The sequence below is a fragment of the Lepisma saccharinum genome, chromosome 16 (assembly GCF_977018435.1).
Source record: "Lepisma saccharinum chromosome 16, izLepSacc3.1, whole genome shotgun sequence".
Lineage (NCBI taxonomy): Eukaryota > Metazoa > Arthropoda > Insecta > Zygentoma > Lepismatidae > Lepisma > Lepisma saccharinum.
This window is the reverse complement of record NC_139244.1, coordinates 440615-456255: the sequence shown is the minus strand read 5'-3', so window position 1 is coordinate 456255 and position 15641 is coordinate 440615. Positions and strand designations below refer to the sequence as shown.

Below are 15641 nucleotides of genomic sequence, written 5' to 3'. Positions count from 1 at the left end.
TGGGCATCAGGCTTTTCGGATTTAGGCCTAATATCAGGCATGAATGTAAGAAGTGTGTGTGACAAACAGATTTGGTGAAGGAAATAATGAGTGACCGGAGTCGGGAGAGTTGGCGAGAGTTGTACACAAAAGGGTTCATATCCAAATAGGAAAAAAAACACAGGAATAGGATGAGAAAAGGTGCCAGAAGGGTGGATAAACACAAATGAAGGAGACAGTAAGCACTTACCACACAAAAAGAAAAACTTTGATATTTTGCAACCCAGGTTGCATTTTCAACGAAGAAGAAAGAGATCATGGTTACGAAGAGTAGAGGCACAGAATACTGACGGCAGCATCACTACCGTCAGTTTTGGCAGAAACAGTAGATAGAAAACAAAGTTACTCTCACCGGTGTTTACTGTGCCTCTACATATATATATATATATATATATATATATATATATATATATTAATTTTATGCATTAATGAATATGTTTCCTTTTAATTTAATATTAATAAATTAAATCATGGCATAATCATACAAATAATTGGTTCGATTATGTCTAGGCTTGTTGGAATATATAATATTTGGTTTAAATTACTTGACAACAGCTGGATCTAACCGAATCTTTTACTTTCCTCTGGCCAATTTCATTACATTAATTTTCTATGTACTCATTCTCATTGGCATGTTCAACTTCGGACACTGAAAAATTCGATTTAATGTGAGGATTTCCACTTCAATATATTTGTTAATAAATATTACTGTGCAAACTACATTGACCATGGTGCCAGTCTGTCAACCTCTGAATTTGGAAGTGAGAAGCAAGAGATAGGATTCCTCCTATCGTTTGCTGTATAATTGACACTAGAGCCCAGCGGTTGGGAAACACTGCACTACAGGACTAATCCTCACTGTAAAAGATGGAGAAAATATCACATCTCTTGAGTAAATACAACAAAAAGAACAATAAGTAAGACATTATGTTTCTCCACCCAGTTCTAGTTTTGTTGCAGTAATCTTCCTGCTATGTTGCAATGTTATATTTCTTATGGTGCTGGTTGATCGCCGAGTTACACCCTTCATACATTTTGTTTACATGTCAGATAAAGTACAAAAGCTGCAGTGGTGTAGTCCGTAGGGTGTCTCACTTCCATGTGGAAGACTAGGTTTCGATTGCCAGGGTGGATGATCTAAGGTCGGAATTTTTCCGCCCTTGTCCCTGCATAAAGCAGCTCTGGGGCTCACCCAGCCTCAAATTAATGGGTACGTGAGAGCAAACCTAGTTGGTAAAGGTGGCCAGACTATGGTACTGATCACATCACCTCCAAAAGAGCAGAGGTTGAGAATGTGTGGAGCCCTACTCCCACATCCCCTGAATGTACCTTCATGGCATGGGGAATTTTACTTACTACTTACAGATAAAAGGGCTCCCCAACAACATAGTGGTATTGCTGTCACCTTGTAATCAAGGGTTCCTGGGTTCGATACCCGGTGGAGGGACATGGCACAGTGGTTCGAATCCCACTTTCAACTGTACACCCAGTCACAATTAGCCTTTCTGTGCATAAAGTGGACTTAACAATTCAAAGAAACAAGCATGTCAGGTAAGGCCTTGTTAATCAAAGAACATAGTGTCGTGATACAAAATCATCATCCCTCACCATTGCCCAATAGACCTACCTTGATTTTGGCTCTTGTTTCCCACTGTCGGAAGATCCAGTGTCTTACGACATGCCTAAGAAAATACATTCCTCAAATGCATATTTCGTCCTACCTAGCATACATACACCCACATGCATTATTAAGCCAAAGCATGAGAAATGTACTGAAGCAGTGCAGAGCTAGACCAACTGAGGCCATATTTAAGCTCTAATACTAAGGAAAGCTTGTACTCGAGCCAGTTTAAGGTGTATAGTTTGCTGAAATAGTTAGATATTTGCCTGTTAAGACATTGCAAGTACAAAAGTTTCCTTACTATTAACTACATTGCCAGTGTTACGCAGGCATTTGCTAAATGTGAAATATAATGAAGCAAAGCAGTAAACACATTTTCATAGAAATATCACACATTTTAAGTATCATCACAAAATACAAGACAAAGAACAATATCTTGATACAATTGTCTTTCACTAGTTTTATGGTAAGATGCAACAATTTCTTATATTTCCTGGTGAAATTAAACAGCAAGATTAAAGTGGTGCATACAGTATGAGATTATTGAACTTGTGCATGCTTTCATTAAACCTGTCCCTGTTTCATACATCAACACAAAGAAATGTTTAGACAAGAGATAACATAAGGTATACACCAGAAACTAAACATTATTGCATTTAATCGGATAGGATTAAACCACCATGTTGTAATTGTAAATAAAAATATCCAAAGTAGTTCCAAGACTAACATGCATGAAGGAGGGAGAACCCTTGCAATGTTAGAGTTGTACTTGTGACTAAATATCTTTCAAATGCACATGGACTGCATAAAAACTGCATTATCATTTTGACCTCCCCACATACTGGATGGCCACAATCCAAGTTGCCCTAGCCAGAGCCCTCAGGAGCCTGTTCGAAGCAACAGATTGTGCTGAAACTTGGTATAGAGGTTATGGAGACCATGCAGAAGCTAATGCTGATGAAGAAAATAGTTCAGGTTTTCACCACCAGGTGCAAATGTGGTGCTTATCATTAAATTTCCCTCACTCAGAGCCTTCTGGAGCAACAGATTATGGTGAAACTTGGTATAGAGGCTATGGAAAACACGGGGACATGAATGCTGATGGAAAAAAGAAAAATAGTTCAAATTTTCACCACCAGGTTGAAATGGGGCGCTGAAGTAACCACCATCAATAATTTTGAGTTTGTGTCAGTATAGCAGTGTTCAATATGCACCACGTCAATGTAAATGACCCTTTGGAAGCTAAGGTAATGTGTTAAATGATCAGAGGAAGCGCTTCTCAGGATGTTGTCCCCTGTGCACCAGATTTCAGCACCACATTTGGACCTGGTGGTGAAAATTTGAAGTATTTTTTGTCAGCAATTGCTTCCCCATGGTCTCCATAGCCACTATACCAAATTTGAATGCAATTAACTGCATCAATCTCATTGTTTGGTTCTTTGCTCTTTGTGAAAGAAACTGCACGTTTTGTCCTCAAACAAACCAATGCAGTCACAGTATACTATTCATCGGAGTTTTGCACTTACTTGTTGCCCATGAAGATTGAACATGAGACAGTTGTATTCCCATGTGTACTGTAGCTCCCTTCCCTATCGAGTTCCAAGTATAATGTTACCTGTATGAATTCAAGTATGGAGCAGAAGACTAAGAATTGTGACAAATTGTGCATCATCCAAAAAGAGACATGTGTCACAATGTAGCGAGAAATTTACACTATAGTTATAATCATTACTTTTGTGAGCAGCTTTAGAAATTATCACCAAGGTGCGTGAACCCAGTGCAAACATCTCTAAGAAGAATAGCCTTGTCTATTTTAGAGTTCAATATGCATTTGTATTTTGTATTTATCTTATTTAGCATTGTTTTTCTGCCACTTTAGGCCAAGTGCGATGATAAGGATGAATGATGGTTAGATGAAATCGACGAAGGGACACTCAGAAAGGAATATGGCTATGCCCACTGTGTGCAATATGTGCAATGTGAAAGCTGGAACTTCAACACATCCACATCTTACGATGAGAAGAAATTGATTGCTTGCTGTCAGTCCTCTGTCTCTTCGGTGAGAAAATAGTGTTGCATGTTGTTTTCCACTTCCAGAAGTTAAAAAACTGTTTGACTTGTTACACAAAAATGTTTTGGAGCGAGTTTATACCTTGTCTCATCCGACAATATGCCACTGACTAACAAATTACTTAAGTGCTCATGATGGATATTTCCATAGTAAATTTCCAAATTCGCAGCAAACTAAAAATTGTTAATAATAATAACCCGTGGGTGTAACAGCCTGTGAGAGCCAGTGCCTACGTACAGACTGCCGGCCTCATTCCCACCAGAGATGGGAGATCATGGAACCAGTTACAGGGTGACATGAGGTCAGCCCAATTAACCCTTGTAGGTTTTCTACGACTGGGTTACGTTACTCATTTGTAGCTCCTAAATATCCTCACAATGGTGGGTGGCCACCAGTCAGAAATCTCAGGAAAAGTTAAAGTTGTTACACTTCCCCTGCAAGACTCGAGCCTGCACACATCCCATGACTGGAGCCCAAAACTTGCACATTAGACTGCATGACTACTGGAACTTGTTACTAATATCAAAAAAGTGCTGGTATAATAGTATAAAATAAAATTTACCAATGGCAATAGTTTGGGGATGCAAATAAATATGGAAAACGTTTCATGAAGACACTGAAAGATTCCTTTTACCTTCTTAAATAAGTTATGAGACCATTCCCGACAGCTTTACAAAATATGCTGCATGTTACAAATTTATTTGATTGATTGAGTTGATAAGTCCACTTTATGCACAGTTAGGCTAATCGGGACTGGGCCTACAGTTTAAAGTGGGATCCAAACCACTATGTGCCTCCACCGGGCATCAAACCCAGGAGCCCTTGATTACAAGGAGACGATGCTACCACTGCGCCACCGGGAGGCCCACACTAATTTATTTGCGAAAACCAGGAACTGGACACTATTTATAGAAGACTTGATGTGTAATGTTGGTGGCGAATGTAATGATAAACCAATAGAGGGTAATTCATAGTTCCCTCTGGAGTCTCCAGGCTCAATGCAAAAGAATCAGGACAGACAAGAGAAAATAGGAAAGAAAAATCAATCGTGAAAGTAAATTTTGCATGAAGACTAAGACAACTATGGTTACAATATTTTAATTCAAGATTATCATTATTCTTCCACTATATATATACACAAGGGACATTCACATCAAACCTGGACTTTAGATTTTTCAGAGTAGAGAATTTTTTTTTGTGTAATTCTCCTTTACATTAATTAGAGTGCTGCAGGGAGAACATTTGGCTCAAGCACCAAATAGTTTGCATGGACGATGCTAGATAGCACATGGGATTAAGTGCTTCTTTGCTCGAAGCCCAGTAGTACACATATAACCATAATTTGTCTGTTGTAGTAGGACCTCAAATATGGTGAATGTGTGGAAGTAAAAGTTACTTGTAGTTAGCATCTAGGAAGCATAATTGAGAAAAGTGGAAGAATAGACGAGGAGGTAAACAGAAGAGGACAAAGGTGGTGGACTCTATCAAAGCGTTCGAAGATTAATATTGAACAGGGATGTGCCTATGAGATGCAAGAAGGTAATATATAACACATACTATGTGCCAATAATTATGCACGAAGCAGAGACTTGGAAAATGACAGAGAGAGACAAAAGAAAGATGCAGACAGTGGAGATGAAATTTTTAAGGAGTATAATGGGGAAGACTAGACGGATAGAATAAGGAATGAGGAGATCCAACAGACAGTGGGTGTGGTGAAGCTTCAGGACAGGATAGATCAGGCACAGATGAGATGGTTCGGACACATGAAGAGGATGGGTGCAGAAAGGCTACCAGTAAGAGCTTACAATGCACAAGGAGTGGGAATAAGGTCAAGGGGGACGCCAAGATGTCGGTGGAAAGAGCAGATAGTGGAGAGTGATAGGAGAAGAGGACAAGATTGGAACACCATGGATGGAGAGGAGTGATGGAAGCAAGGAAGAAAATGGAGAGGCTTGATTTCTATGCCGACCCAGCCAGAGGCAGGAAAAGGTGAAGGATGAGGAGGAAGTGTACAGATTAATAGTTTGTGTTTTTGAATTAATCTCAAAGATATAGAATTTATTCCATTTACACAATATGATGCTCTAGTGAAACATGTTCGTTTTATTTCTGCTACTTTAAAACCATCAGCTAATTTTACTCATCCTGAAATACAGGATTAATTATTCATGAAGAATGAAATGCATGGGGAAGAAAAAAATCACATTTCATCTCTAAATCAGCTCCTATGTTAGATTAATGCATGGAAACAAAATCCAATGTTGCATCCCATTAAGCCTGCTGTTACTGTTTCAGTATAAAATGATCATTGGTTACTTCATCTGAAACTTTAGGTAAATTAATAAACAATCAAACATGTCAGATGTATGTTTGTTTATTAATTTACTTATTAATTTAATTTATTTACTTATTTATTACTGTGAAACATCACTTATTCAGTGATGTTTCACAGTCATGCTTTTTTATAATAATTTCTTTGATGCAGGTGCCCAGAAGTAATTCAAAGTAGAACCCATACAAGCAAGTGCACGAGATGCAGCAGGGTTAAAAATTAATGGGAATATGCAATTCTAAAAGCATATTAGAGCAGACTTGTTACGTATTGCAATAATCTCTAATTGATATGACAATTTCTTATTCATTGCTGGTGACTTGATGAAGCATTCAATTTAATTTTTTAATTTCATAATCATTTACCAAGCTTCTAAATTTTGTGCTAACTTAAACCTGATAAGATTTCAGTGTTTACAGAAAGTCTACATATCCATGTCACCTGCATTGAAACAAGGGATCAAATATATCGTCAATAACACTTGGGTATGTAATACTATTCTCATATTTCTTACTGTGTAATAACATTGGTTATACAGATATAGTTATTTGAGTTAGAAGACAAAATTCAAGTGTATATATCAATGCAAGATTTCAAGGATAGTGACTTTTAAAGACTAAATACTATTCATTTATATTTTGGTTACTTTTCCTCTCTAATTGTGATAATGAGGATGAATGATGAACTGATGAAACAGATGATAAACTCGATGGCCTAACCATATTCTAACCACAATGCACTGGCTTTGCAGACTGTTAAGGTTAATAGTTTAAATAATAAGTATTTCATAAAATATAAAAAACAGTTTACTTACGTTATGTGAGTATGTTCGGAACATGTAAGTAAACGTTTTTTATATTTTATGAAATACTTGTTGAACATACTCACATAACGCAAGTAAACTTATGAAATACTTATTGTTTACTAAAGTGAGTAATTTGCACCTGTGCAAATAAGAAAAAATAGTTTAAATGGGGGAGGGGGGAAGCTGAGTCAAATGCATACATGCTATAAAGACAAACCTGCCATAACGACTGTTATAACTCAGGATGGCCACCCCAGAACCATCATAAAATTCAAGTATATTTCCCGGTTTTCAAGGTGAACTATCAAAAATTCAAGGGTACAAGCAGATGTTTTTTCTATTTTAACCTTATGTAACCTTTAACCGCCTATCGCCACCCACATATCCCATATATTTAAAATATTTTATTTAAGGTGCGCAGTTTACATTTGTCACTTCACATACTCAGACTTGGAATACATTTACAAATAAGTCACAAATGTTACAGTTAATATATAATCTACAGAAAATAGTTAATTGTATTATAATAATTTCAAACTCAAATTTACTTTGCAGTAATCTTCCGTCTATCAGATAGATTGTTCTGCAAACGACTCTAACAAAGTAAACCGATTCTCAGAATTCTGTTTTCTTTTCCACGCAGCTTTCTTTTCCTTCCTTGATAAAAATAAGAGCTAAAGTGTGAAAACTGGGCATTTAAAAAAAATATTTATAAATTAAAATTGAAATTGGATTAATAAAGTTGCAATTTTTCACACAGAATTCACACATAATTTCCGGAGCCAATAATTCATGCAGAATTCCAGGAATTCCCAGCGAGTAGCCACCCTGTAACTTCATGTGCCATACGTGATGTCACGTGCTTGTTACGTTCATCTCTTGACATCTTGTATGATAGACACAGACAATATCAGAACATGAAATGGAAGACATTGGTTTTGTATGTTGAGGAGGAAAGGGGGGGGGGGTTGCCTCGAGGATAATTACACGTTCATATAGAATATTTCATATAGATTTTTGTAAATGAACATGAGGCAACCATGATAAAACATTTTTTTATAAACATTATAATGTTTAGGAGTGTAATGTTGCACTTGTTCGGAACAAAGACTTGGTACATGTAATATTTTATGTTCTTGAAAACAATCCATGTGGAATAAAACATTAATTGTTGCTGACACCATTCCCAACAATGCCCAAAATTGAAAAGCTCTGAGAAGAGGTTATAATCATTCCTGTAAAAAAGTTATTGTCATTTTAAACTAACTTTAGAAAGTATGTCCAACATGCAAAATATGATTATAAATGTATCATAAAATTCACAAAGAGGCATACAAGCATATGAATAACTCATTGATTGAAATGCCCAAAACATTTCACAATGATGCTTCTAATATTAACATTAAATTGTTAAATAAAGTAGAAATTTTTCACTTTGAATATTTATTATGTTAATCACCTTTGCATTTGTATAGAGTACTTCGTGTTTCTCAAGGGATATTATTTATGTAAATAATGAATATTCTTACAACACCTGCTTTGAGATTCAAAAAGGTCAAAATTTGACTGTTCTTGTCTACTATAACAAATTTATAATAAAACTGGATTTTTTCATTTCCAGGTACATATTTCTTTCTCCTGCATATATTTAGCACATTCCTGTTGCAACAAAATATTAGAATTATTTCCTGCATTTTAGATTGTTGCATCATGGATAATGTACAATCAAGGTTTTTACTATACAATGTGACTCTGTAACTTTATAAGAAGCTAATGTTTTTAAAAAATGAGAATTAAATCATCAGAATCATACATGTTATCACAAGAAAACGCATAAGGCAAATTGAGTGATGAAATTGTGCCCTACATAAATAAATGTTTTCTACAAAATGTTCTTGAAATTCGGTGTTCAATCCAAAAGAAGATGCATGTGCTATGGCATCAGGGGTATGGGTTCAAATCCCAGCCTGCGCATGAGTGCTATTTGTGAGTGTCCCTTCATTAACTTCATCACATCATCGCGATTAGCAATGCTGAATAACAAAAATTAAAATCAAGAAAGGAGTGACTCGACCCACTTTCCAATTTAAAATTTTTGAAATACCCTTCCCCACCACCCCACTCATCATCACAAATTTTTAAAATGCCACCATTTGGATTGCCCAATGGGTCTTCAGAGATTTTTATGATTTAATGGATTAGTCTCAGTTTTGGAATTTTGCTCCTCATCTCCCCAGTTTTTGAACCAAATCATTGCTACTGCTGGAACCCATTCAAAACCCACTGTCCAAACCAAAAAATGCTGCAGGCAAAAATAGTTCGAAATTGAAAAACCTACCAAACAAAGTGTCACTCGACCACATTTACTGTTTTAAATTTTCAAGGTACACCTCTAATGAGAACCACGTATGTTAAAAATACAACCCCTTGATTCACATCATGCATTTTGGTAAACTGATCATGATAGATTCTTAAATTTATTTACCCAGAAACTATTAGCCTGTTATAAAGTTGTAGATTGAATTGTTCTTTCAAGTCCACTTCATGCACAGAAAGTCTAATCCGGACTGTACCTACAGTTTAAAGTGGGATCCAAACCACTCTGTAATGGTGCCTCCACCAGGAATTCAACCCAGGACCCCTTGATTACAAGGCGACGATGTTACCACCATGCCATCGGGAAGGCTTTATGAAGTTATAAGCTCACCCTATGAAGTTGCTATGGAAATGCAAGGCATAACTGAATGTAAAAACGTTCCGAAGTTTTCTCACCATTAATGATATAAAAAATTCTATAGACTAGTAACAACATTAAGACACTGCTAGAAGAACACACACCACTATACATTTACCACTTACCAGCAATAATAACCCTGGCTGTATGACTAATTTGGCCTTCTCCATTTCTGGCAATGCAGGTATAGTCACCTATATCCTCATGCCTAATGTTAGATATCCTGAGTTCAGTGCCATCATTGAATATTCCAATGGTGGCAGAAGGTTCAACAGGATTTGCATCCTTATACCACAGAATTTCAGGGGTAGGCGTCCCCTCAGCTTGGCAATTTAGAATTATGGCATCACCTAAGTTAACATAAATTATTTCTTCTGGAGTCACGCTAAAGCGCGGAGGTGCTGAAAAGGATAGAAATGGAAAACATGAGGAGTTTCGATCTAGAATGCTCAAAACATAAAACATAAACATTTCTTTATCTGCTGACCCACTCTTTATATAGGTATCAACATTGTCAAGCAAGAGTACATGGCAAAACATCCATTGGAACTTTTACATACAATCCTGATACTAGAGTTTAATAAATAAGAAGTATGTTATTGCAATAGTTATGCTACAAGTATACTTTATATACATATTCATTTGCACACAAGCAAACATATCACTGGCTGATGCTGTTTTGTCATATCTCCACTTTTCATCGGAAGCGCGTTGATGATGTTATCGTGTTCAGTACATATTAATGTACTGAATGTACTGTTTAACATTCCAAAGCAATGTATCTGGATGTCAAGTGATGTAAATTGTCAACAGTAAAGAATGCTTATGCATATTGTGTAGTGTATTCCAAAATCTACGTATGTCAAACTCCAAACAGCTCTCTGAAAAGTTAGTGTAGATGGACATACAGCAACATAGTATTCAGCGGGCGATATATTACACACATACTGTTTTTTTACTTTTGGTAATCTATAGCTAACTTTTCCATTTAGCAATACTTCAATATATAATATTTCAGATTCAGGAAAAGAGGAAAAAAAGGAACCTTCTTACGTATATGTGATTAAATTGATGTATTGACTGTTGAAGGAGAAATTTATTTTGAATGATTTGGATATTTGTTACAGTATTTCAAGCCTGATAAAAGTGGTGATCTGGTCATGAGAATGTAAAAATAGAAAATACATAAGTGCTAAATGAACAAAGAAAACATTTAAAACTGTACTGATGTTCAAATACATAGTTTTGTGTTTGTTTTAACATCATGTGTTCACATGTGCACAACAAAATTAATGGAAAAGTTCAAAATTAAGATTAAAATGAAATTTTTGCCATTAGTTTTGAAGTACTGATAACTGACATTCTACAAATCTGAAATCTGAATACACCACTTAAATTAATGTATCTAAAAAGGTGACTGCAATGGCTTTTGTCGTAGAAAAAGAAATTGCATATTTAAATATACATTTAACAAAACCAGGAGACATGAATACATAATAATAATAAATAATAATAAAAAAGAAAGTGGCAGAAATGATGGAATGAAACATAGCACAAATTTAAAATGATTAATAAAAAAAATGAAACAATAAATTTTTTTATGAGAAGTGACACTTTAAAGAACAAACAGTATTGACAAAGATGTGTAAATATACAGAAGGCAACATTATTTAAAAAAAACAAAAGTTCTAACTAGAGTGAAGGAATACTTTATAAACATTTTTAATAATAACAAAATAATAAGTACACAGTTACCAATAAAAGTCAATGCCAATAATTAACAAGAACTACATCCTCCATTGTGGAATAAAATAAACAATAGAATACAAAATCTAAAAATAAAAAAAATGGCAGGATCAGACAAGATGCCTCCAGAATTAATTTCAAATGCAGGGATTTAAACTGAAATTTCGCAAACTAACATTAAATGTATGGAATGAAGAAAAGTTACAAACTCAATGGAATGAAGGTACAGTACAAAAATGGAGATAGATTAAATTGCGATATTGACAGGCCAATTACACTGCTAAATATTGCATATAAAATACTAGCTATAATATTAAATAAAAGTGAAAATTTGATGAATATCAAATGGGATTCCAAGCCAATTAATCAACTGTAGATAATATATTTCTAGCAGGACTAATATTTAAAAAAGTTATGAATACAATATTAGACTGCAACCTGTTTATAGATTTTACTCATGGATTTGATTCAGTGTACACGAACCAAGTAATGATTTAAAATTAGATGAAATACCATGTAAGTTAATAAGACTACTTAGGTTGACCTTCACCAACAATAGAGCAAGAGTTAAAATAACGAGTGATTTTAATGAAGAATTCCAAATAGAATCTGGAGTCAACCAATATGATATTTTACGTGCTACGGTGTGTAGTGCAGTAATAAGACTATATTGAAACAGATGCAACTAAGATAAAATGTATCGACTAGACTAAAAGAATTATCACATAAGCTGACAGTATCACTTTAACAATAAGAATATTAATAAGAATAGATCAATGAAGCTTTGCCAATAAGTCTCATTATTAACATACAGGAAATGCAATATCTTAGATGTGGACAAGGTAAAAGCAGATTAGAAGAACTAATTATAAATGAATATGAATAAAGGAATGGAGATCCTTTAAATATCTTGGATCAGTAGTAAATGAGGACAACACAATTGAAGAAGAAATTAAAGAGAGGGCTATTTTGGGCAATAAAGCTTTATTTAGAAGCACATTGCTAAATTAAGACTTTATCATACCATAATAAGGTCTAATCACATACGCATGTGACACTCAAAGGCTCCTGTAAACAAAAACCCCTAATATTTGAAAGGAAAATCTTAAGAAAAATATATAGACCTTTGAAAGAACCTCATGGAACTTGGATTGATTGATTGACTGACTGATATGGTTTATTTTACTTCGCTTTCTGCCACTTTTGGTTAATTACGAAGATGAGGATGGGTGATGAAATTAATGAAGGGACATTCACGAAGGATGCCCATGCCCAGGCTGGGATTCGAATGCAGGGCACCTGGCATCGTAGTGTGCTGTGCTAACCACTCTGCCAACTAGGTGAGCATGAACTCTGACACTTTGGCTTGTTGATAATTCAAATTCACTTTGTCTGAACAAAAGATGGTCTATTTCCAGTTTCTGCTATTTTAACCAAGTAACCAAAACCAAAAGTGGTTGGCCCAATGTTTGACCAACTGTAACAGAAATGGTTGGCGAAATGTAAGAACATACCATTGGGCAATGGTGATTTTGGCCATGGTTCCAATGTGTGGTTTTTATGTTGGGCCGGTGTACTGAAAACTAAAGTATGGATAGGCAATATATATATAATTTATTGTGAAGCTTTAATATATAAACTTTAGTACAAATTAACTGTGTAAAATAAAAATTTACACAACACTCTCTCGTCCATAGTGTATAAATTTACACAACACTCTCTCGTTCATATTGTATCATTGTTTTCAAAATACCTTCAAGTGGTAACACAAAACACTTTCTACAGTTTACTTAGCTTGACGCATTTCAGGGTATTTATTCTGCACATATCATAATTTATTTTATACATAGAGATAATGAACCACTTTGAAAAGAATACCTGTAAGCATGTTCTTGTTCTGCTACAGTTAAACAGACAACCCATAAGCAATTCCCAATACAGAAATATCTTTCATCTATGGTGGCTGATAAATGACTGGTGAGTGACTACAATATACAAAAAGCTTCTATTTTTATTAAAAAAATATTACATTTTCAGTACGTGCTGGGACTGAAATATTCGGAAAGAAACACTGTTACACGTCATTTGTTTTATATTCTACAATTTACAGTATACCCGTGAAAGTTGTCTTAACAGGAGAAAGTAGTTTTTAAAACAAATTTTGATTCACTATTCCATGGGTTGGGCAAGCATTAGCAACAGCTGTTGGCCCAACATAAGATTAACTTCAATTTGCCAACCAACGTAAACCCAACCTTTCCCTATCTGGCCCAACGGTTGTGATTGCTCGGGAAGTCCTATTCGATATTCATCAATTTGCACTGTTCAATTATTTACATAATAAACTAATGAGTAAACTTACCGTGAACATCCAGATGGAACCAAGTTCCATTTTTGTGCGGGTGGGGCGATCTGTTCAGGAAAACTACTTTACACTCGTACCACCCTTGGTCAGACTCTCGGATATTGGTCAGATTGAGCGACGCAAGTCCGTAGGGGGAGTCGGGGGAAACGCGACTGACTCTCCCTTCATAACCCTCTCCACTGTGAGTCGGATAGCTGTCGTACCATATAAAGATGGGGATCTCCAGCCCCTGTAGAAAAACAAAACACAATCAGAGGCAAAGATGGTGCAGTGTAATAAGAGCGGGACAACAAAAGCACAAACATTGTTGAAAGAGGAGAAGGGAAGGTTCAAATTGGGCCAGGATGCTTCTCGTACGTAAAAAGAATAGATTCAAAATGCAGAAGAAAGGACAGAGAAAGAAGAAGATATGTTCACTGTTAACTCTGTCATGGTGTCTATTTGTGTAAAGTAAATGCAGAGAAAAGAGGAAAAAAAAAGTTCCAAATGCCACACTCCTAAGTTCTATGACATTGCACTTTTTCTTCAGTGATTTACATAAAATTAAATCTTCAATTTTGTAAAGAAACCGAGTTAAAAATCTTACCAAAAACTCACAAAAGCCTATGCAGTGAGTAAAACTGAAATCTATCTTGGCACAAACTAATGAACCTTATGGTTTCAGATGTTTTAATACATTCACGTAAGATACAAAAATGGACAAAGTTTTGATAGTCATAAATCTATGTCAATAAAAATATCTAAAACCAACACACATGTGAAACAAAACACACCAGATCACAGGTGTAAAGAGACAATTTAAAGAAAGTAAAAATATTTTTTAAATAATCTGTCAAAACTATCATACTTTGATCATATATTTTTTCATGGGTTCTGAAATAATGAAAAAACCCGTAAATGTATCACTTCTTCCTTTATGGTACGGAACATTACATTATGTAGTAGAGACGAGGCAGATTAATTCTTACTCTACCAGTATCAGTCAATATAAGGATACATTGATTGGTTACATTTCCGGTAATTGTAACAATCTAATATATCTACAAATGACCTATAATTTAGTCTGAAATTGTGTCTGTTTTAATTTTTATGAATATAAATGTGTAATTCATATACTCAGCAATAAATTATAAATATCTTCATACTTAACAAATTTAATAAGTACTGTAAATGGCCCATGTGCATATTGATTCTGCAGATGAAAATTTCATCCTTGTTGTAAGGGCTAACTGAATATATGTGAATATGTATGAGAGTAAATGCATTTTGCAACTAATATTAGCAAAATCATGCAAAGCTTGTGGAATTTCCCATCAGTCAATCAATTGTTTAATAATCTGTTCATTTGAATGTTCTATATTGTTTTCACACATGTATCCTTGTAGAATATTTTCAGATAACAAATAATTGGTACACATTGTATTTTTAATAATAAAAAGAAAAACAATTATGGTTTCTAAGAAGTAAACATATTATGAAAAGTTTGCAATAGAGGGTGAGCAGAAACAATTAGACTATTTAAATTTGACGCCATACCGGCATCTTTGCAGGTGGAGTGGTGAAATACACATTCATAGGTAGAGGGGTCGTCATGCAGCATTGGTCGGAAGAGCATCAAGCACTTGCTGTGGAACGTTCTTTAGAAACAATTACTTTGATACTGTAACGCAGCATGTTTTTTGACAACATTTAGACTTCAGAAGGAATGGAAAGGTTCTGACAAGCCAAAACGACATTGAATTTGGGTTACACAATTCAGGACTACTGTATCCATTTTCAGAAAGAGGCTTCCTGGGCTCATTTCCTTCCGATGTAAAAATATCATTGAAAAACATGCTGCGATACAGTAGCAAAGTCATAAAGAACATTCCACAGTAAATGCTCGATGCTCTTCTGACCATACCCAGGAATGTGTGTTTCACCAT

The 15641-nt window shown here is 35.2% G+C and overlaps 1 protein-coding gene across 11 annotated transcripts in view; it reads right to left on the bottom strand.

The window, feature by feature from the left end:
- LOC146000180 (protein turtle-like) overlaps positions 1 to 15641 on the bottom strand; it is a 327541-nt gene that overhangs the window by 76302 nt on the left and 235598 nt on the right. For 10 of the 11 annotated variants that reach the window (XM_083137521.1, XM_083137526.1, XM_083137528.1 and 7 more), the window contains 2 exons: positions 13714 to 13945; positions 9731 to 10006 (listed from right to left, as the gene is read on the bottom strand). The exons of the other annotated variant lie outside the window; for it this stretch is intronic. In XM_083137521.1, coding sequence (XP_082993647.1) covers positions 9731 to 10006; positions 13714 to 13945 — 508 coding nt within the window. The remainder of the gene's footprint in view (positions 1 to 9730; positions 10007 to 13713; positions 13946 to 15641) is intronic. 11 annotated transcript variants of the gene reach the window in all.